The following is a 24,213-nucleotide window of genomic DNA, read 5'->3' as shown; positions in this document are numbered from 1 at the left end:
TCTGTGGAATTCGTTGGTACACACAGCTGTTCGGCCAAGCCTTTGTGTATATTTAAGGCTGTGATTGATAAAATTTTTGTTTGGTCAGGGCATGAAGGGGTATAGGGAGACAGCAGGAGATTGGGGCTGAAAGGTAAAATGGATCAGCCATGATGAAATGGTAGAGCAGACTTGATGGGCCAAATAGCCTAATTCTGCTCCTATATCTTATGGTCTAAAACAAGTTGCTAGTTAAAATAGTCTGCATATTTTCATGAAGTATGAACGCATAGTGGTTATGTTTCTGGGTTTCAGACAGATCCTGGACTAATAATCTAGATTTTATGCATAATCAAATTTCACCATGATGTCAGGTGAATTTTTAGTAAGTAAATCTGGATTTAAAAGCTTGTTACATTAATGGTGACAACACATCTGAATGATCATTCACTGGTAAATGGAGTTCCTTTTAGGAAAGGAACTTCGGTTTCTTTTCCAATCTGTGACTCAATACATGGTCAATTCTGAAATAGATGATCAAGTCACTCAGTTTTTGCCATGTGTAGCTAAGTTCCCAAAAACTGTATGGACTATCTAGTATTGACCCAAGTTTTAGATACATACATGACAAAGGTCTACCCTGCCTGGTCAGCCATAGTATAGTTTCTTCAATCATATCTAAGGACTTGTGCCAATATTAAGAGTTTTGATATAGACTAATCATAGTCATGGAAGAGAGGCCAACTAAGAAGAAAAGCTGGGTGAGAAAAGAACAAGAGGTCATAGGTTAAAAGGTGAAGTATTTAAGAGGAACCTGAAGGGGAGCTTCTTCACTCGATGGAGGGGGGTATGAACGTGGAATGAGATGACAGTAGAAGTGGGTGATGTGGGTTTGATTGCTACATTTAAAAGATGCTTCTGTAAGTACGTGGATGGGAAGGGTAGGGAGACCTATGGGTCAGGTGTGCATTGATGGGACTAGACATAATAATAATTTGGGATAGACTAGATGGTCTGAAGTGCCTGTTTTGTGCTGCAATATTCTATGACTCTAAAGTTGATGGCACAGTGGCACTGTCATAATACCAGTACTATTTTCAGAATTTCAGAGTTTTTCACAGGTTTCAGAGTGGTAACGGGAATGCATGGGATTCCTGCTATAGTAGAGCCAGATTTGTCATCTGCAGAGTACCATTGTAAAGTCATAGAGTCAGCATGGAAACAGGTCCTTCTATATTAACCAAGTCATTCATGCCAACCAAGTTGTCTAAGTGAGCTAGTCCCATTTTTCTGCATTTGGCCCGTATTCCTCTAAACATTTCCAATCCCTGTATCTGTCTAACTGTCTTTTAAACATTGTAATTGTATCCTCATTCTGATTACACCCCTACTGACACTTCAGTCACGTGCTCTGCTTCATTTCTCAATTCTTTGTAATTAAATGCTTTAAGATTTATCTAGGTGTACTGATCCTGTTTCCATGCAATCACCAATCCCCACTTCCAACTTGGGAATTTGTATATCCAATTTTACTTTTAAGTTTTCTATATGCAAAGTTACCACACTGATGCAAACTGCCACCAAAGTGATGCAAAACCTTTCACAGGTTTGATACTGTTGATTGAAAAATATTATAACTCTCTCAGACTGTCTCCGATACTGTCCTTTTTTCCCCTTTGTTGATCTGTGCTTTTTCACTTCTCCCTTTTACCAATCTTTTTGGCATGCTTCACTTTTATAAGGCTTCTCCCTACTTTCTTTCCATTTGGCTTTGCTTGGTGTTTCAAAATAAAACCCTTTAAATTTGAATTTGGAGAGTGATTGTGAGTATACGGACAAGAAAGAGGTTACCATCACGAACTCATTCTTTGCAATCTCAACTCATGTACTTCATTTGCAATATATTTTCACTTTCACATTATCTTTCATTCCAATCCTGAGTTTCATCTGTTACTCTTTTCCTTCAATGTGCATACCTGATCATCATGTGTTACAGTCATTTATCTCCTTGTTCTCTCTTAAGTGTTCAGAGACTCTCTAACATTAAGTTTGTTTCCTTCATTTCCTTTTCCATAACAGTACCCCCCCCCCCGACGACGGACAATTATATGATTGCCTTTTTAAATTATTCTTAGGAATTAGTGATGAAGAGGATCAGAAACCAGTTCGACTTCCCGTGAAAGTGCTCCTTGAGCTACTGCCTCGTAGTAATTACACTTGGGCAAGAGTGCAGAGTTTGGCACAGAATCCTCGATTACGGTAGAGAATAAATTTCTGATGTTTATTTGTGATCCATTCCTTTGTTTCACTGACAACAGTTTAGAATTTTTTTAATAACTTTTATATTTGTGGTGTGTTTTTACATACCTTTTACATAGCACTCGTAGAAATCCTATGATATGGGTGACTCTCATGTTGCATGGGAGCAGGAGGGATTACGTTCCTAGAAAATGGTGTGTTGTGTTGTCTTGTTTTCATCTAGAAATTCAAGTTGAAAAGAAATCTGGTTACTTTATTCCACCTAAATTCTCCAAGAGCAAATTCCTTTATATCTCAAATTTTTGGGTAGTGATTTGTGAATTCTATAAGGGCAAATTTTTGTTACCCGATGAGGGTTCTCTGTATCTTGGAATGAAACTTTTTATAAATAACTAATGTAAGGCTGGTATATTTATGTAATCCAGACTTTTTAATTAACATTTAGCAGAACAGGACGTGTAAGTTATATTAAAAATTGTACCAATTGGAGCAGAACTGACTGTTATGTCAGGTATTTCTATTCATAACATTTAAAGGTGGCGTGGACTGCACATGATTTATTTGATACATTATAAAGTACCTTAATATAATATCAAGAAGAAAACTAGATCTTCTGGGCATTTGCCAAACTTGTTAATAATAGTAAATGTTTAGATTTAATTGAATTACATCATTCGCTGTAAAGTATTCCTTCATCAATGACTGATGGAAAATTTGATCTTTATGTGTATGAGCCTCAGCTTCATCAGTCCTGATGAAGGGTCTCAGCCCAATATGTTGACAATTTATTAATTTGCATAATACCATCTGTCCTGAGTTTCTCTGGCATTTTCTGCCTGCTTCATGTATCCTGACTGTCCTTGGATAAATAAAATGGGCAGAGCTCCAATTCTCTGCAAACTGTTCTGCTTTGAAAAACTCCTGCTACCCAATTCCATAACTCAATGGTATGACAGATCGTGAGATTTCCATGTGCAACATGATGGATGTGTCTCACATTCATCTTCTTGTACATCATTGCTAAAAGGTTAGTTGATTTTTGAGCTCCTTGCTGGAACCTGTCAGTTGCATTTGTGAATTTATACTTTTAATCCATGATTTTAAATACTGCTCCTTGTATGTTTTTTGTTTATTAAATGAAATGCAATATAAACAATGTACTGTTTGATGGACAGTGTATTTCTTTACAGGATGATGGTAGAACTACATCGAAAGGTTTCCAGCCTCATTGATTTCCTCAAACATAAATGGGCATTACAGGAATTCAGGATTGTATCCTTTTAAATTTGAGTGAACAAGAAAGCTTTGCAGCCAGTTTATCAATGAATTCCAGGCAGACTTTTGATGAAGCATTGTCACTGCTTGACAGGTAACCTCATTGAAACATTTAAGTAATGTTATTTATTGACCCTTTTTCACTTGCATTTGGTAGGCAAGATGAACTCAAACAGTGCCTACAACCTGTGTGAACTTCAGGGAAAAGTCTGGAATGAACAGTGTAGGAAGGTGGCTCAGAGAATTTTTGGTGACTTGGAAAAAGACTTTGTATTCCTTCTGATCCACGGAAAACTTTGCTATTGCTGGTGTTCTCCGTGGCTTGAAGTTGTTTTTTTTTTCTTTTGAACTTCTGGTTTAGTCATTTTTTGTCTACAAGTGACAACATGACACATGGGGGGGGGAAGAATTGGTGTGGTTCTAGGACAAGATGGTTTTGTCATAATAAGGTACCAGATATTTCTAGAATAGTTCGTCACCATAATTGTTAAATCATTATTGCCCCATTTCTGCAGACTGGAGCAAGGGAAATTGTCCTCACATGAAATCCAAAAAACATTGCTGACATATAAGGGAATAGGTGTGCTTTTCCCTGCTTCATTTCTCCAGCTTCTCCAGGTTGTACTATATTTTTAAAATTTATCGTGTCACAGGCAGGTGGAGTGCTTTAACTAAATGTTTCCCAATGCCACATGGTGTACCTTAGTATTTGTTTCTGTGAAATACACACCATTTTTTTAATGATCTGCTTTGTCCGAGGTAAAGTCAGTAAGCCTAATGAACTTGGATGAAAAGGTTAGTTTTTTTTTTAAAAAGATTAACTTTTGAGACATAGGTGGACAAAGAAAGCACATGAAATGGTACTGGTAGGCAAGATAAAGGAAAATCCTGTATTATTAGTATATTCTGACAGTAGCTTGGGGAAAAAGTAAAGGAATATTATGGACCCAATTAGTACCCTGTGTATGGATCCAGAGGATGTTGGTGAGGTCTAAGTAAATGCATTTATCACTCTGATAAATGATAATGTAGTTGAAGAAATTGAAGAGGATGGAATTCTGGAACAACTTACCGGGGGAGGGGAGGAATGAAGAATATTATATACGAGAAGTGATTAATAAGTTCGTGGCCTAAGGTAGACGGAATCAATTTTAGAAAACCTAGCACATTTATTTTTCAACATAGTCCCCTCCAACATTTACACACTTAGGCTATGTCCACTCTACACCGGATAAATCCGTAACCGAAGCTTTCTCTTTTCGTTTTTACCCTTCATCCACACTAAAACACCGTTTAGTCCCCCGAAACGCTGTCCAAAGTGTGTATTTTTGAAAAAGCCAGATTGGCCGGATCAGTGTGGGCGGTGTAACTGGAGACGTCTGAAAACGCTGTCAGACGGCAGTGCGCTATTTCGTTTTTTTCCTTGAACGCGACCTAACAATTTCAGAACTAACAGCAACGAAACTGACGCCAGAAGAGTTAGAAATGTACTCAACAAATACTTTGACCCATAACTTACTGAATAAATAAGTATACTCACTTTGCCCTGTTTTCTGTCCTTGCTGGTATGAAGGTGCATTTATTTATGCAAGTACAATAGATGTGTAACAGCCTAATGTAACATTGTATGGAAATACAAGATAACACTGATGCAGACATGTTTTATACATTTAACAAGGTGCTTTATTAATGCAACAGAGTTAGTCAGTTTTTCAATGTTCGTCATCAGCTGGGTCAATCTGTCCGTGAACTCCCTGTCGGTTGCCTCCATGTGCTCCAGTATTTTTTTTACTTTTAAGTTCTCCCGCGCGAAAGCCAGCAGCTGTCCGTCGTTTTAAGTTTTTCTAGTCTGTAACTACACAAACGCGCACTTTTATGGCGAGATTTGACACCAAACATGTCGCTTGTTTTCAGTAGATGTGTCCTGCCCGTGCGCAGGAGGAGGAGATTCGCCGAAATCTCCGTTTCAATGTGGATAGAGATATTTTTAAAAACACATAGTGTGGACGCCTATCGTTTTTACGCGAAACTGGTGTTTTCAAAATTATCTGGTCTAGTGTGGACGTAGCCTTAGTCCAGCAGTCGTGGAGCATACAGGTCCCTTTGTAGAAGTCGACGGGTTGGACCTCCAGAAATGGGCCACAGCAGGGGTGATTAATAAGTTTGTGGCCTAAGATAGAAGGCGATGAGTTACGCATCTCTCATTACATGCAGTTCAACTCTTTGATTATGCAGAAAGTTTGAAGTTAATAACTCATCTCCTTCTACCTTAGGCCACAAATTTATCAATCACCCCTGCTGTGGACCACTTCTGGAGGTCCAAGATGCCGACTTCTACAAAGAAGGGATCCGTGTGCTTCACGACCGCTGGACTAAGTGTGTAAATGTATGAGGGGACTATGTTGAAAAATTAAAGTGCTAGGTTTTCTAAAATTGACTCCTACCATAGGCCACAATCTTATCAGTCACCCCTCATATTTTTACAGGTTGAGAAGTGAAAAAAATCTGTTACAGATTTAAGGAGCGAGGAAAGAATGTTAAAGAGGATTTGAGAGAAATTTTCTTTTACAGTGTGGTTGATGATCTGGAGCACACCATCAGTGGAAGTAGTTAAATCAGATACCATCACTATGGTTAAGAGGGATTTACACACAATTAAATTGGCACGGCATAGAAGAATACAATTCTAATGCGGGTAAATGCAATTAGTTTTAGATGTGTCAATTGGATTCTTGTGTATCCCTGGCTGCTATAGGAGGTAAGAGAGGAAGCTGCTGGGTTTTGATTGAAATTTTTAAATCTTCTCTGACCAAAGAAGAGTTGTCAGATGAATGAAGGATAGCAAATTTGGTACTTTATTATTGTTTGCCGTTGCTTGTGCTCCTGCCCTCTGACAGATGGAATTTAATTCTTAAAAAAAATGTGAGATTTTATATTTTGTGGTATCTAATGTAATAAGCATATACAGAAATTTTGGTAGGATCCTGGGAAGTACTTGAGACGAAATGGTAGAAATGCCAAAGGATTGATATACAATCTGTCGGTATACAGAGTACATCAGTAGTTAGGCCATAGCTGGAGTAGTGTGTGCAATTCTGGCCAACTTTTGTAGGAAGGATATGATTGCACTGAAGAGATTGCGGAGGAGATCAACAGGATGCTGCTGGGATGAAGTATTTCTTCATAAGAAGACTAGATTAGCTTGGATTTATTATTGCAGTGGAGAAGGCTGAGTGGTGACCAGATTGAGCTTAACAAGGCTAAACCGTTAAGGTAAACTTGTATAATTAATTCTTAAAATACCTGTCTTGTTTCTCCTTAATGTTGTTATTTTCAGCGTAAATCATTGGAAGAGCGCCAGCAAGATTCAGGATATGGCGAATCAAGGTTTATGGGGTTTGAGGAAAAGACAGAGCTCCACCTCTACCCTGCAGAGAATTGTACTTTAACTGTATTGCCTGAAGTGGCAAAGGTAGTTCACTCAAAAGCCTGCTGCACTGTGCACTGGCAGGAAACAGGACGCTGCAGACAGAATGTAAAAGACACTCACTTACTCCCACCAGCACAAATATTAGCAAGAGCCCCTGCCACAAAGGATATGACTGTTCCCTTTAGTCAAGGAACTCAAAGCACAGTGAAGGGGCAAGTAAAACAAATTCGAAGCACAACAGATGGGCGAACTGGTTTTAAAACAACTACATTGATGACTGGTGAAGGATCACAAAGCACTGAAGAGGAAATGCCTTCTTTGGAAAGTACCTCTGCAGGAGAGGTAGTTTCTCAACAGGGAAGTCCAAAAGCAGAGGAGATGTTTGATGTGGGACAGCAGGAGTTGGGAGAAAATGGAGAAAACATAGTTAATTCACCCAAATCTAATTCTGATGCTTCCACTGAAGAATGCAGTGGTAATGAGGTTCCTTTAATGGAGTCCCCAGAACCAACCACCATTACTGAGCACTGTGTCTCTGGGGGTGTGGTTAATATTGATGAGGCGTCTCTTTTGGACTCAGCTGCTCGCTGCATGAAGTCTTGTCAGAACTGTCTATCAGCAGAAAGGTGTCCTTGTCAGGATAAATCCTCTGAGAAGGGTGTCACTCCTTCAGACGTAAATGGATTTTGTAGTGATTCCGGTGCAGTGCATTCTGGAATGGTAGAAGTTGTGGAACCCAGCGTGGAACAGGTTGCAGTTTCAAAGCCACAATTACCTACTGATACCACTTCACCACCATTGTCCTGTCCAACTGCAGCAGATGATGGAGATAATGGGGCCCTGCCTACTAGTTGCACTCGTGAAGAGACAGTGGGATGCACGGATGAGGTGCCTGATACTGACTGCCATAGACAGACCACAAACACTAGTTCACCTTCTCAGGGGCAAACTGGTAATGCCAGCATTGTTCCAAAGCCACCGAAAGATGATGCTACTCACTTGGCCCAGCAGATGCTGGAGGATGGCTGGAATCCACGTACTTCTGAAAATTTGACATTGGCTGAATTGTACCTCATGCTGGGGAAGCCTAGCAAATTGCAACTTGAATATGACTGGGTGCAGACCCAGAGGAATAACCAAGAGGAAACCGAGAGGACAAAGGGTACAAGTCAGAAGTTACTGAAGTGCTTGCTCCAAATTATCACTACCGAACTGAACCCTAAATCTGTGAGTATGTTCAATTCCATTCAAGTTTAACTGTTATTTAACCATACATGAAAACAGCCAAACGAGACAGTGTACTATTGGGTCAAGGTGCAACAGCATATTACCAACAGGCACACACAAGATCACAATCACATAATAAGAGGTTCCTCCCTCCCCCACCCCCCACCACTCCCAGAGATACCGCAACTTGAGGATCAGTCCTCGCACATACAATATGAGATACAATGCGTATAGAATATGAATTTTTTTAAAAACAACCACACAAATATATATGTATATAGTCCAGACCCCTCAGTCCACTGGAAATCTTCAGTCGCTACGACTGTGCGACCAATAGAGCACACTGGCTCAGCCACCTCTTGCCCCTGCCGCTGACCCCACAGCTTGCTGCCCAAGTCCCATTGAGTGCTGCCAAAAAATCTGCAGTCGACCACAACAGAGCTTGTCTTCTGCCGAGCAAAGCCCTGGGAGGGTGGCCACATCGCCCCCGGTGAAACACAGTGACTTCGTCCCTTCACTCTGGATGGCTGCAAACAGGCAGCACGGAGCTTCAGTCCTAGTTCTTGCTACGACTGTGGCCAGGGAGCTGCTCCGTCTTGCAATCACAAGAAAAGCGACCACAATTACCTCTTGCTATTTGACTGCAAGCCTCCATCGGCAAGTTGCACAGCTCCTCCATTATTTCTGCCAACAAGCAACTCGCTGATGGTGTAGACTTGCAGCCTTTTGAGTTTTTAATGTAAATCAGGAACTTCTGATCGTTAGATGTAAGTTTAAGTAGAACGGTAGCACTTGTTGTTAACCCTGTAGAAGCCACTGTGACCGGTCACGCTGCCATCTTGCGAAAAGCATAATGAAATAGTTAGGAGTAAAAGGAATAGCTTTTGCTAAAATGGTTTAACTTCAGATGATACTGGAAGAAATATTCAAAATGATTACTTTTGACCTTTTTTGAAAGGAAAAATCCCAGAAACCAAGATGACCATAATGTTTAGGGATATAAAGTTAATATAGTAAAGTGATACTGGGTTAATAGGTTAGTTGTTATTGAATGATGTGGCAAAAACTAAGGATCAAATGAGCAACTCTTTCTTGTGTTCTTACAGAAGACAACTTTTTAAGTATATTGGTGCAGGTCAGTTTTACCTTAATTTTTAAGGTTTAAGGCTTAAAAGGAAACAAGATTAGTATTACTGTGTGAAAAAGAATAATCTATTGTTCAAGTGCACGAAGCGGTTACTAGAATGAAATAGTGAGGCCCGTTACTAAATTGTTTTATGCACAATCTTTATACACATTAACATTTTTTATGAGAGACCTAATGCAGGTGTATTCTGTATGTAATGTGATTGCTTCAGAACGTTCAACGGCAGGTTTTCTTAATCCTAAAAATGGACAATACGAATGACCTCTATATAAAAATTATTGCCATGAGCCGAGAGAAGTATTTTCAAACTGATCATTGGTTGCTGTCTTCATGAAATTTCTCCCAGTAGCTAAAATTATTTGTTGTTTTAACAATAAGTCAAGTTTAGTGCCCCAAAGACCTTGTTTAATTTATCAGAGAAGTAACTGAGGCATTGCTGCTAGTACAGAGCATTGATATGTGGTTCATTTACATGAGATCCTGTCCAAAAGTGAAATATAAGTTGTAAGTCCAGATTCACATAATTTCTGGAAGCATTACTGATGAAATGTTCAAATGTGGTTCTTGTACATCAAGCTGTCAGCAATCTTTAAGAGGGAAATTATGTATTATTAGCCCAAGTGTTCATTCTCATTGAAAATTCAAGTTACTTTATCTTGGTGTAGAAACCAGCATTGTGCTGGTCCCCTGTTTTGTGCTGTCCAGCAAAGTGGTAAATGGTCCTAAAATTTGAATGCTCCTGTGTGTGTATATACCACCCTCCTACGTGAGACATCTTGGTGTGACCCCTGCAAACTGCTGCCGGTGATCTCTCTCACTGGTACTATATGGGCTGGAGTGAACAGAGCTGCCACTCAGTGCAGATGTGTGCTCAGGTCTACGCTCCTGCTGATTACTGGGTTCCTATGGTCTCTGTCATCACCTGCTCTAACAAGGTGATTTTCTCCCCTCCGCCCCCCCCTCCAAATTTCTGTTTAGCTGCACAACTTTCCATAACCTAGAGATTTCTGTGTGGTAACAAGCTTAAGCTTAAAGCTCCAGCCTGCCCACCACCAACCTTCAGAGGCAGCCATTGCACCTTACCATGCAGTGATGAGGTTCCATTGACTGTTTATTGCAAGCATTGCATTGTAAGGGACAGCTGAAACCACCACCACCCTCATCCGTGTTAATGGAGGACAAGAGTCTTTCAGTACTACAACACTGTTAATTCTCATGCGTTTATAAGATGTTACCTCTCCTAATACTGATTCCGTTAATTTCCATTGACACCCTTAGGCCTGGAAGCCTAGGAGTTTCTCCCTAATGCTAAGCAAAGTAGTGGTGTATAGTAAAAAGGGAAATAAAAACAAATGCAAGAGTTGCAAGAGTTAAGAAAGTAATAATGTGTTTGTGCAATATTTCAAAACTTAATGGATGTTTTAAGACTTAAGCTTGTACTTCGGTGCCAACCTCTAAAGAATCAACTAGTTAGGATCTGCCTTAATCCTTCACTTTCAATGAGGAGGCCAGTGAGTTAAATGTGTGTTTGCCTGTATGTAACAGTTTCAAAAACATTAGGACACTTTGATTTGAGTTGTCTCTTTAATGAAATGCATGTCATTATGTCATAGAGTCATAGAAAACTACAGCACAGAAACCAGTTTTTTGGCCAATCTAGTCTCTGCCAAACCATTTAAACTGCCTGCTCCAATCAACCTGCGGCAAGTCCATAACCCTCCATACTCATACCATCCTTGTACCTATCCAAACTTCTCTTAAATAGTGAAATTGAGCTTGCATGCACCACTTGTGCTGACTGCTCATTCCACGCTCTCATGTCCCTCTGAATAGAGAAGTTTCCCCTCCTGTTCCCCTCAAATGTTTTACCTTTAACCTGTGACCTCTGGCTGCAGTACCACCCAACCCCAGTGGAAAATGCCTGATCTCCTCTTAATCTTCTACGTTCCAAGGAATAAAGTCCTAATCTGTTCATTCTTTCCTTATAAGTCAGGTCCTCCAGATCCAGCAACATCCTTGTAAATTTTCTTTATACTCTTTCAACCTTATTTACATCATTCCTGTAGGCAAGTGTCCAAAACTCTGCACAATGCTTCAAAACTTATGCCTCACCAATATCTTATATAACTCCAGCATAACATCCATCTCCTGTACCCAGTACTTTGATTTATGAAGGCCAATATGCCTTCTTTACTATCCTAACTACCAGTGACGCCACTTTCAATGAATTATTGACCTGTATTCGCATATCTCTTCCTTCTATCATACTCCTCAGTGCCCTTCCGTTCACTCTGTTAGACCTTTCCTGGTTGTTCCTAGTGAAGTACAACATCTCACACTTGTCTGCATTAAAATCCATCTGCCATTTTTCAGCCTGTTTTTTTTTCAGCTGGTCCAAGCCATGATAGCTTTCCTCACTGTTAATTGCATCCCCAGTCCTGTTATCAGACGCAAATTTGCTGATCTATTTAACAACCTTATCATCGAGATTGTTGATGTCGATTACAAACAGGAAGCTTTAAAGTTTGAAAATAATTTAAATTGTTCGTTGGCATACCAATTATATTTTTTTAAAAGTGATTATATTAAGAACAGTTTGTTTACGGGCTGTACATAAAACTCGGTGATGGAATGGAAGAGAAGCAAAAATGTTCAGCAAAATCATTCAGATTTGGAAAATTAATCTAGTAGTAATTTGATAAATGTGAATCAGTAGACTTGGAGATTTAAGGACCTTTGGAATTTACATTTCTGCTTTCTCGTATTTCTTTGTAATGTTTAGAGTCTCGATTCTAGCACTGTGGCAGCATCTCCAATGAAGTCAAACCATGAAGATCAGATGAATTCCCCACCAGGGAAAGTGATTACTCTTGCACGTAGTCCTGGTTGTATCCGAAATACTCCAGCAATTCGAACTAGCAAAACGGTTACTCCCACAAATACATCAGGTTAGTGAAATGTCCAAAGGACAGTGAAAGGGAGTGTTAGATACCTCCGGAGATTAGGCGTGAACATTGGTTGTTGGAGCTCTACTACCTGCAACACTGCATGTAGTACTTTGATTATTATGGTTAACCATAATACTATGGTTGATTTCTTTTCAATAGTACTTTAAGATAATCAATTCATTACATAACCAAAATTGGAGTTGCTTGGCTGTACAACAATGAATAAAGAATGCTGAAAGTTCCTCATATTAAAAATGGTTATTATTTTCAGTCCAATACATAATCTGCTACTTTTTTCCACTGGTTGAACCTAATCCTTAATTTGCTTTTAAATAATTCTGACTATAAGACATAGGAGCAGAATTAGGCCATTTGGCCCATTGAGTCTGTTGTGCCATTCCATCATGGCTGATTTATTAGCCCTCTCAACCCTATTCTCCTGCCTTCTGCCCATAGTCTTTGACACTATGATAAATCAAGAGCCAGTCATCTTCCATCTTAGATATACCCAACAACTTTGCCTCCACAGCCGTCCTTAGCAATGAATTCCATCACCACCCTCTGGCTAAAGAAATGTTTCTTCTTCTCTGTTCTAAATGGATGTCCTAGACTCCCCTCACCCCCTAATAGAAACATCCTCTCCACATTGACTCTATCTTTCCATATTTGTTAGGTTTTAATGAGATTCCTCCCCCACCACCCCCAATTCTTCTAATTAATCTCCAGCGAGTACAGGCCCAGAGTCATGAAAGATTCCTACATTCCTCACATATTAACCCTTTCATTTCTGGGATCATTCTCATGAACCTCTGGACCCGCTCCATTGCCAGCACATCTTTTCTTTGATAAGGAGCCCAAAGCTGCTCACGCTACTCCAAGTGCAATGAGGCCAATGCCTTATGAAGCCTCAGCATTACATCTTTGCTTTTATATTCCATTCTTCTTGAAATTAATGCTAATATTGCATTTGCCTTCCTTACCTCTGACTCAACTTGCAAGTTAACCTTTAGGGAAGACCTTTTGCAGTTCTGGTTTTTGTTTTCTCCTCATTTAGAAAATAGTCCACACCTTTATTCCATCTACCAAAATACATGACTATACACTTCCCTACACTATATTCCACCTGCCACTTCTTTGCCCATTCTCACAATCTATCTTAAATCTTCTGCAGATACCCTGCTTCCTCAATACCACCTGCCCCTCCACCTATCTTCATATTGTCCACAAACTTGGCCACAAAGTCATCCAAATCATTGATGTATAACATGAAAAGAAGCAGTCCCAACACCAAACCCTACAGCACACCACAGGTCACCAGCAGCCAACCAGGAAAGGCTCCATTAATTCTGACTCTGCTTCCAGCCAATCTTCTATCCACTGTAGTGCTTTATTGTAATACCATGGGCTCGTCTTGTTAAACAATCTTGTGTATGGCACCTTGTCAAAGGCCTTCTAAAAATCTAAATATGCAGCATCCATTGACTCTCGTAGGTCTATCCTGCCTATTATTTTCTTAGAGGTTCAACAGATTTGTTGGTAAGATTTCCTCTAAAGGAAACCATGCTCACTGCCCTATTTTGCCATATGCCTCCAAGTATCCTGAAACCCAATCTTTAATAATGGGCTGCAGCATTTTTCCAACCACTGAAGTCAGACTAACTGGCTTATGATTTCCCTTCTTCTGCCTCCCTCCCTTTTTAAACAGTGGAGTGACATTTGCAATTTTCCAGTCCTCCGGAATCGTTTCAGAATCTAGTGATTCTTGAAAGATCATTACTAATGCCTCCTTCAGCTACCTCTTTCAGAACCCTGGAGGGTAGTCCAGCTGGTCCAGGTTACTTAATCTACATTCAGACTTATTCATATGCACCTTCTCCTTAGTAGTAGCCAGAACACTTACTTCTGTCCTCTGACACCTGCATTTATGCATTTCTAATTCTAGAAATTACTATTCCAGAAGTCCAGCTTTTCAGCTTTACACCTAACTCCCTATATTATCTCTGTAAGACCGCCTCCCTTTTCCTACCTATGTAGTTGGTACCAATATGTACCATGACTTCCAGGTGTTAACTCTCCCTTTAGAATGCTGTGGACCCATTTTGAGACATTCCTGACCGTGATATCTGGAAGAGACCCTACCAGCTAGGTGTCTCTTTCACCTTCATAGAATTTGCTGTCTGCACCTCTAATTATGGAATTTCATATCACTACTACACTTCCCTTTACCAGCCCCTTCCTTTCGAGCCAGAGACTGACTCAGTGTCAGAGGTGAGGTTGCTGCAGCTTCCCCCGGTAGGTTCTCTTTCTCCCTCCCACCCCAGTGGTATCAAAAACACGGAGTTACACTGCACTAGTTGCCTGTTTCCTTTCCCTGTCCTGACAATCACCCGGGTACCTGCCCCCTGCAGTTTAGGGTTGGCTCCTCCCTGTCGTTCATATCTATTACTTCCTAATTTTCCCGTATGAGCTGAAGGTCATCGAGCTGCAGCTCCAGTTCCTTAACATGGTCTCTAAGGAGCTGCAACTTGGTGCATTCATGCAGGTATAATTATCATGGAGACTGGAGGTCTCCCAAAGTTCACACGTCTCACACAAGGAACATACCACTAATTCTGGATCCATTCTCAGCACTCTAGCTATGTACTAACAGAAAAGAACTCCTAGAAACCTACTTAGAACCTTCTAGAAACCTACTTAGAACCTCCACCTGTGCTTCTTCCCCAAACTTTTTCTCACTGAAGCCTGTTGAGCCCAAGCCTGACCACTCTAGCACTCTCTTCTCACACAATGGCCACTCTGCTTGCACTTCACTTATTTTTAATTGACCCTGCTGAATGCTTAATAGATTGTATATAGCAGCCTGTCGTAAAGTCCTGAATGCAACTGAGCTCTTTTTATAACACGACTTCTCGCACCAATTGCAACTGGCTGACCAAGGGTCATTAAATTAAATGTACACTTTGTTGGGACCTATAAGAATTCTGACCAAGTAAAATATCCAATGGAAATTAAAGTGATAATTAAATATAATGAGAAGATACCTATTAGCTTGTCTCAGGTCTCATATTCTACATGACTTTAAAATTGTGTTATAAGCGCTGTCTTTACAATTGAATTCAATGACAATGGAGAGAAGTAGCAATTGCTATTTGCAGTGGTATAAACAGGACTATATATTGGAGAGGCATAATACTAAGGATTTTGGTATCCCTCTACACTACTGAACAACTTTCCTTGGAGGATTATTAAGCATCTCAGCAAAGTTCAAAATTTAGAAGTGAGTGTTGTAAACTAATGGCTGCAACAACATGAAATGTCACCTATTCATTCTCAGAAAATAGACTTGTATGAAGCAACGATAAATTTGAAAAGTGCATTCACATCGGATTATATTGGCTGTTTTCTACCTGTCTGAGTATTAAGCACCTGTGCTGATTAAATGGCTGGAGTGCTCACTGATATCTTTAACCTCCTGCTTCTGCAGTCTGAGGTACCCACCTGCTTCAAGCTGGCTTTAATTATACTGGTGCCTAAGAAGAACGTGGTAACCTGCCTCAATGACATTATCCAGTAGCACTTTCAAAGCACTTCATCACAGGGAATCAGCCCCTGCCTGAGAAGTTACTTGGATCTGCTTCAATTTCCTTAGAGGCACAACAGGTCCATTGCAGATTTCATTTCATTGGCTCTTCACTCAGTCTTGGAGCATCTGGACAGCCAAGACGCATTAATCAGGGTGCTCTTTATCGATTACAGCTCAGCTTTCAGAACTATTGTCCCTTTAGAACTAATCAATAAGCTTTAAGATCTTGGCTTCAATACCTCCTTGTGCAATTCGATCCTTGATATTCCTCACTTGCAGACCCAAGTTCGATTGGCGACAAGATCTCCTCCACAATCTCCATCAGCACAGGTTCACCACAGGGCTGTGTGCTTAGCCCCCTCTCTACTCACTTTACACTTATGACTGTGAAGCTATGCACAGCTCTAATGCCATATTTAAATTTGTTGACCACACCACTGTTGTGGGACAAATCAAAGGTAGTGATAAATCAGCATAAGTAAGAGCGAGATTAAAAATCTAATTAAGTGGTGCCACAGCAGCAACCTCTCCTTAATGTCAACAAGACCAAGGAACTGATTATTGACTTCAGGAGGAGGAGACCAGAGGTTCATGAGCCAGTCCTAATCAGGGATCAGAGGTGGAAAGGGTCAATAGCTTTATATTCCTTGGTGTTATGAGTTCAGAGGATCTATCCTGAGCCCAGCACAAAGTGTGATAATGAAAGAATGGTAGTGCCTCTATTTTCTTAGGAGTTTGTGAAGATTCAGCATGACAGACTTTGACAAACTTCTGTAGGTGTGTGGTGGAGAGTATTTTGACTGGCTGCATCATATCCTTGTCTGGAAACACCAATGTCCTTGAATGGAAAATCCTACAAAAAGTAGTTGTTAGATCCTAGTACATCATAAGTAAAGCCCTCCCCACTATTGAGCACATCTACATGGAGCTCTGTCACAGGAAAGCAGCATCCATCATCAAGGTCCCCTACCACCCAGGCCATGCTCTCTTCTTCTTGTTGCTATCAGGAAGAAGCTACAGGAGCCTCAGGACCCACTCCACCCCATTGAGGAACAATCACTACCCTTGAACCTGTGAGGGTAACTTCACGCACCCTCACTGAATTGTTTTTTGTGTATTTATCATTGTTGTTTTTTCCTTTTACACAGTTTGTTGTCTTTTGCACTTTGGTTGTTTGTCCATCCTGTAGGGTGCGGTCTTTCATTGATCCTGTTATGTTTCTTGGATTTACTGAGTATGCCAGCAAGGGAAACAAATCTTAGGGTTGTATACGGTGACGTGTGTATTTTGATAATAAATTTGCTTTACTTTGAACTTGTTTCATCAAATTCCTGACAGAAGTGACTGTACCTATAAGAATGGGATGAATGACTCTGCATGACTACTGTACTACTTAACAAGCTAACAAAAGTCAGGGTATCAGAATTTGTACAGAAGCTAATTCCAATCACTCAAACTGAAATGACTAAATTCATACATCACAAAAGATGGTGTTATCTTGAACTTAATGCTAAAGACCATCACTCTTGTGCGTAAACAATATTGACCTTTATGCAAAAACGGCTCTGCTTTGTCCTGTTTATAAAAATGAACCAGTCTGGTGCAGTCGATACCATCTATCAAGTGCCACACAATCAACAGCAAAAGAACTGAATGATTCATCAGTAGTATTGTCAAACATAGATGACTGAATATATGAAAAAAATAGGTGTGTTTAATCTTAAAGTGCAAGCAACTCGTGTGGGAATGTGCAGTGTAATTTTATTTATAAGGCCTTGGCATAATTAGTGACCCTGTCTTTTCTTTGACCATAAAACTCTACAAACTCTCAATGTAGACAGAGTACTCATGCATATCAAGTAATTTAGCAGTTATAAAATGCATGTATGAATAATAATAATAATTAGTACTTTATTGATCCCAAGTGGGAAATTTCAATACAGCAATATTTAAAAACACACTTAGCAATAATAATAATAATAATAAACATAATAACATTAACTAATAATGAAGCATGGAATAATAATATTCACTAACTGATGGAGACAAAACTACGAATTGACATCTAATTGAAAAAGAGTTGGGTTGCAAATAAGATTTAAAGTTGCTTTATGTGGAAAATCTTTGTTTTTGTTTAGGAATGCGGAATGTGCAGAAAACATTGGTGGTGCCGTATTCATCTGGTAGCTCGGGAAGTTCAAGCAGTGATGCAGACAGCGGTGTTTTTGCAGTTCCTACAACTTTGCCTCCCAACAGCAGGCATAATAAAATCTTCTCACCCAGCAAAGAGACTGAGCTGATGTTCAGACAGCAGCTGGATACTTACAGTGTAAGTTAATATGTGACTGACCTCTTGGAAAAGACAAGATTGATAATAGTGGGAGATTGTTGAAGGCTGGGAATATAATGAATAGATTATGGCACTGTGTCAAATAGTCACAACATTGCTGAACAGTTTTTTTTGTAGTTCTGCCTTGCTGAATCCAAATTATGCATATTGTGTTGAATATTTTACAAATAATAAATGGTAAGTATTTGAATTTTCATTTAGCTCCCCAATCGGGAAGACAATTGAAGTACAGTGATAGCAAGACTACTATTGTAATAATTCGATTAATTTGTGTATTCAGTAGTTTAATATAATATTGGAATTAAATAGTCTAGCTTTATAAAGTAACAAGTTTTTTTTTAATATAAATTCCTGTTTGCTGCAGTTGGGAATAAGCAACAAATATGCTAGTGGACTTTACATGAATGACTCAGCCAGCACTGCCAAATTAACTACGGGTCCTAGCTCTGGTTATAACAGGGTTCCTTTCCTGAGAACTGTTTGTAACTCTAACAATTTGTGGGTTGAAAACGTGGCCCTGAATGTGACAGAAGATACCTGTGAGGGTATGGTTCGCCTATAGGAATAGACGGTCTAAAAATCTTATTTTGTCATTCTTGATAATGAAAATAATATTAATAAGTTTAGCTTGAACTTATCTTAAGCTAATAATATTCCCTTAGAAGATTTTACTGTAGATGAAGTTTTAAATGCTATTGACAACTGTTAGAAGGACCCTACTGCTAGCCTAGATGTGATGTCCTCAGATAAGATTCACAAAATGATCATCAGCATGTTAACTCTGTATTTTTCTTGTGTTTGATGAGATAACATCCCAGCTAGTGCCAAGAACAATCTGCAGCCCCACAGCAACTGGCAAATCTATCCTGCTGGTCTCCCAAATGCTCATTTGTATGTATGGAGGTCATAAGCTGGGCCTTTGTTAAGCTGGGGAGGTTCAATAATCAGTTATTGCATTCTGCTTGAGGGTGCTATCCTGTGTTTATGAATTTTTTAAAAAGTGTTTATTACTGTCATTCTCATAGTGATTTATTTTGTAATGTAATTAATTAACTATAAAGTGCTTTGTCACGTCCTGGATTCTTGAAAGCAATTATATATGTGAAACTTAACTGTCTGCATTGTATCCATCTCTCAAGACTGTAACACAACTTTTGAGTCTTAAGTAAATGTTATCCTGTCTTGGATTTGTCTATTATATAAAAAGCCTTACAGAAACAGTTATAGACAATAGCTCATCAGTGATTATGATGTTAAACGTGTGCCTGGGAATCTGTTCTATGTTGATCACATGCCTGTTGTTATTGCAGAGGCAACCAGACATCTTCCTACCCAAACCAAGGAAATTAAGAAATAATCGTTCACGCAAGCCACTGGTGGTTCAGGTAGAAAATAAATGTGTTGAGATCTGAACAGTATTCTTTCCATCACTAAATTGGTTACAATGCTTCGGCATTAACCTGAATATTAGATTTTTATTATCAAGAATATTTCGCCTAATTTTATTTTGCAAATTAAAGTGGACAGAGTATTAAAATGGATTGATTCTACATTATTTATTTATTCAGTCAGTAAACCCAAGCACATACTTGTAATCCTTGCTATAATATAAGTAGCCTTGACTAATAGGTATGAACATGGGTCACTTTGTATAATTTATGTTGCCTTGACATAGATGGTAGCTGTCTTCTAGTTGAAAGTTGTTTAAAAGATTGACCTTACAGTGCTGAAGGAATATTACTTTGTTGGCAGTACTAACAGACCAAAGGAAAAGTTCACCTTCAGTGATTCAGATGGACACATAAGAATCTACTTCATTAATTGTGGGGAGCTTTGCAATCTACTAATGTCCTGACCAGTTTCCATCCTTCAGCAGTACTAGCAGATTGACAGATTAACTGGTGTTAATTTCATTGCTTCCTGTGAAATATTAGCCTTATAGAATAGCTGCTGATAATTGTATTTTTGTATGTTTCTGAATGATAAGCTGTATATCTTCAACTCCCTTCTGTTCTGAATTAAAAATCTATTGAGGCTGAGATAAAAAGGAAAAAATACCTTTTTTTCCCTATTCTCAAGTCACTACTAATAGCTTTGTGCGGAGAATTCTTTTAGATGAACACCAAAAAGAAATGGAATATTAATTTAGAGAGTTCTTCTTTTACAATGTTTTATGGTGAGGAGATGGAAACAGAGGCAGAATTTTGGGCTTCTTAACTATCAGCTGGATGGTGCCTTGAGAATAGTTTAAAATGTGCTTGTGATCACAGAGAATGCCTCTCTGTGGAGCTTAAGTAAAGAGAAAATGGTGAAAGGAAGGAAGTACTGTTTACTCTCCAATATTTTCTTGAAATAAAAATAAATACTGAAAAATTTCAGGTCAGGCAGATAACATGGAGAAAAGTTCAGTACCAAATTGAAAATGCCATGTAAATAATTGCATAATGTTAATTCATATGTTTATTTTGTTGCATTTTGGAAAATAATCAACAAACATATTAAATGTCATCTCAAAACATGATAAACTTGATGTTTACCTAGAGTTTGAAAAATAAGAGTTTGTCAACCAACTTTACTAAACTAGATGGGAATAACCTTTTTTGTGTCTAAATCCTAAGTGAAAAGCATAATGTGATCTTGGTCCAAAGTAAGTTTATTATCAAAGTAGATATGTCACCATATGCAGCCCTGAGATTAATTTTCTTGTGGGCGTGCTCAATAAATCCATAGACTTATCCACAGATATTAATCAACGTACATTATTTAAACAAGATTTTGGATTTTTGTTGATTTAAATATGTCTTGTTTGCAAATTTCTTTTTCAGAGAACGCTGTTGCCACGACCAGCTGGAAATTCCTCTCAGCATGTTTGTTCCTTTTCCATCTTGTCCAATTCTGCCGCAGGTATCTGCAATCACTTAAATTGTTGATCAGAATAAGATGGCTGTTCAGGCTTTCCACAGATTAATTAAATGAGAGCTGATCTGTTTGAGATAGTTGTAATTAATAAGCTATATCAAAGAAATTCTTCAGAGTAATTTATTTTGGGTATATAATTGCATGGGTATCTAGAGTTCTCTGTTCTTTGCACAAGTGTCCATTATTAACAATCCAGAAAGTAAAATGTTTTCTCGCCATACCATTTACCACAACCAAATTTGAATTTGGTCTACATAGAATAGTACAGGCCTTTTAGCCCACAATATTATGTGGACCGTATAAACCTACTCCATGATCAATCTAATACTTTCCCTCTACACAGTCCATAACCCTCCATTTTCTTGCATCCATCTGCCTATCTAAGAGTCTTTTAAATATCTCTTTGTATCATACGCTACTGCCATCCCAGCAGTAAGTTCCAGGCACCCACCAGTCTTATTTCCAGCCATCCTGGAAAAAAGACCTCTCGTAATTTTATACACTTATAGCAAGTTGCCACTCACTCTCTAGCTCCAAGAAGAAAAGCCCAAGTTTGATCAACAATCCAAGTAGCATCCTAGTAAATCTCCTGGGCATCCTCTCTAAAACTTCCACATTCTTCTATTATGAGGTGACAAGAAATGAGAACAATACTCTGTGTGGTCTAACCAGAGTTTTGTAGAACTGCAGCATTGCCATAAGACAAGAGAGCAGAATTAGGCCTTTGAGTCTGCTCCGTCATTCCATTATGGCTGACCAGCCTCATTCCATAACCTTTCATGCCCTGACTTATCAAGAACCTATCAACCTTGAAGCTCTTGAACACAATCCCCTAACTGATGAAGTCCAGCACCAACTTGTACAGCAGATTTGAGGGATCTATGAGCTTGGACTCAAAGATCCCACTGTTCCTTCACACTGCCAAGAATCCTGCTAGTAATCTTGTACTCTGCCTTCAAGTTTGATATTCCAAAGTGTCTATCACTTAACACATTTCCTCTTCCAAAGTCCCTAAAATGCAAATTAATAATTTGCTGAATAATTTAGATTTCTGAACAATGTTTGCATTATATTAAATTCCAACATCATTGAAGAAAAATATCAAAACCTGCGCAAAGTTGTACATGCATTTAGCTACGTACTTTGATGAAATGATCTCTTTATACTGCTAGACTGTGTCTGATATTAAGTATCAAATGAAACGAAATGCTGGAAGAAGTTAACCCATTGCCAGAGCTACAAGCTCAAATTTGTACTTTTCCATTGATTTTGATCCCTGGGACTAATTGTTGTCTTAGATTGAATAACACTTAGTACAAACACTAGAAGTTATACTCTGAAGACAGTGGTTATTGTGCTGAATCCAGCTTAAACCATGTGATGTGATAAGTGTTGTTCTTTTATTAGTAATTTAAGTTCTTAATCATTTACCTCTTTGACTTGCATTGTGAATCAAGTTCTTGTATATTTTAGGCACAGGTTTATTCCGTCCTCTTCAGTCATCGCTTTCCAAACCAACCTTGGCTCGGCCTATTATTCCAAAAGCCGTTCCGGCATCCACTAGCCAACTATCTAGTAAGTTGCAATGGTTGCAAAATCAATATTTGAAACAAAAACATTGATGTTACATTTCACATGTATTTAATTCTCGTGACTTATTTTTTTCCCTTGTGTATCATTTGTTAATGAACAGAGTGTCATCTTAGGGTGATTTCAAAGTAACACCTTTTTGTCTCCGTATATGCACAGTTGTGCAATTCATAGAGAAGGCAATGGTGACTTGGATCTTGTTAGAGGTCTGTTATGACTGAAGATCTGAGAGCTAATTTCCCATGATTCTCAGAAAGGTTGAGCTGCAGGCAGGTTTGATGTTCTGTCAGTCAGTTGGAGGCTTTAACATTAAATACATTCTTTGAATATCCCAGACTTAACTGGTGTTTAAATGGCAAAATGCAGATGACTTTGAACCTTTGACATTAGGAATGATTTTAGCTCAGTTATATTTATCTACATATGATTTACAGAGCATAATTTGCAAGTGCTTTAGGTTTGAAGAAAGGTTAATGGTAATGAAAGACAGCATTTTTGTTACATTGTTTTAGACCATAAGATATTGGAGCAGAATTAAGCCATTTGGCCTGTCAAGTCTGCTCTGCCATTCAATCATGGCTGATCCTTTCTTTTCCTCCTCCTCAGTGCCACCTCCCCCCAGCCTTCTCCCTGTAACCTTTGTAACCTTTGATGCCACGTCAGTCAAGAATCTATCAAGCTTTGCCTTAAATACACCCAATGACCTTGCTTCCACAACTGCCTGTGGTAATAAATTTCACAAATTCGCCACCCTCTGGCTAAAGATATTTCTCCACATCTCTGTTTTAAATGGACGCCCCTCTATCCTGAGGCTGTACCTGCTTGTCCTAGATTCACCCACCACAGGAAACATCCTTTCCACGTCTACTCTGTCTAGCCTTTTGAACATTCAAAAGATTTCAATGAGATACCCCCTCATCCTTCTAAATTTCAGTGAGTACAAATCCAGAGCGATCAGATGTTCCTCATATGATAACCCTTTCAATCCAGGAATCATCCTTGTGAACCACCTCTGAATCCCCCTCCAATGCCAGCACATCTTTTCTTAGATGAGGAGCCCAAAACTGTTCACAGTACTCAAGGAGAGGCCTCACCAGTGCCTTATAAAGCCTCAGCATCACATCCCTGCTCTTGTAGTCTAGACCTCTTGAAATGAATGCTAACATTGCATTTACCTTTCTCACCACCAACTCTACCTGCAAGTTAACCTCTAGGTTGTTCTGCACAAGGACTCCAAACTCCCTATGCAACTCAGATTTTTGGATTTTCTCCCCTTTCAGAAAATAGTCTGCATATTTATTTCTACTGCCAAAGTCCATGATCATGCATTTTCCAATATTGTATTTCATTTGCCACTCTCTTGCCCATTTTCCTAATCTGTATTGACTCCTTCTGCAGCCTGCCTATTTCCTCAACACTACCTGCCCCTCCACCAATCTTCATATCATCTGCGAACTTGGCAACAAAGCCATCTATTTCATCATCTAAATCATTGATATACCGCAT

General features: G+C 39.1%; 1 protein-coding gene across 3 annotated transcripts in view; it reads left to right on the top strand.

Moving 5' to 3' along the window:
- The window catches only part of cramp1 (cramped chromatin regulator homolog 1), a 77,073-nt gene that overhangs the window by 28,754 nt on the left and 24,106 nt on the right, over positions 1 to 24,213 (top strand). For all 3 annotated transcript variants that reach the window (XM_073060390.1, XM_073060391.1, XM_073060389.1), the window contains exons 8-15: positions 2,115 to 2,238; positions 3,429 to 3,510; positions 6,851 to 8,170; positions 12,100 to 12,265; positions 17,987 to 18,177; positions 19,509 to 19,583; positions 21,024 to 21,102; positions 22,591 to 22,692. In XM_073060390.1, coding sequence (XP_072916491.1) covers positions 2,115 to 2,238; positions 3,429 to 3,510; positions 6,851 to 8,170; positions 12,100 to 12,265; positions 17,987 to 18,177; positions 19,509 to 19,583; positions 21,024 to 21,102; positions 22,591 to 22,692 — 2,139 coding nt within the window. The remainder of the gene's footprint in view (positions 1 to 2,114; positions 2,239 to 3,428; positions 3,511 to 6,850; positions 8,171 to 12,099; positions 12,266 to 17,986; positions 18,178 to 19,508; positions 19,584 to 21,023; positions 21,103 to 22,590; positions 22,693 to 24,213) is intronic.

The sequence above is a fragment of the Hemitrygon akajei genome, chromosome 11, assembly GCF_048418815.1.
Source record: "Hemitrygon akajei chromosome 11, sHemAka1.3, whole genome shotgun sequence".
Classification (NCBI taxonomy): Eukaryota; Metazoa; Chordata; class Chondrichthyes; order Myliobatiformes; family Dasyatidae; genus Hemitrygon; species Hemitrygon akajei.
The sequence above is the reverse complement of the archived record's forward strand: the minus strand, read 5'-3'. Positions and strand labels throughout refer to the sequence as shown.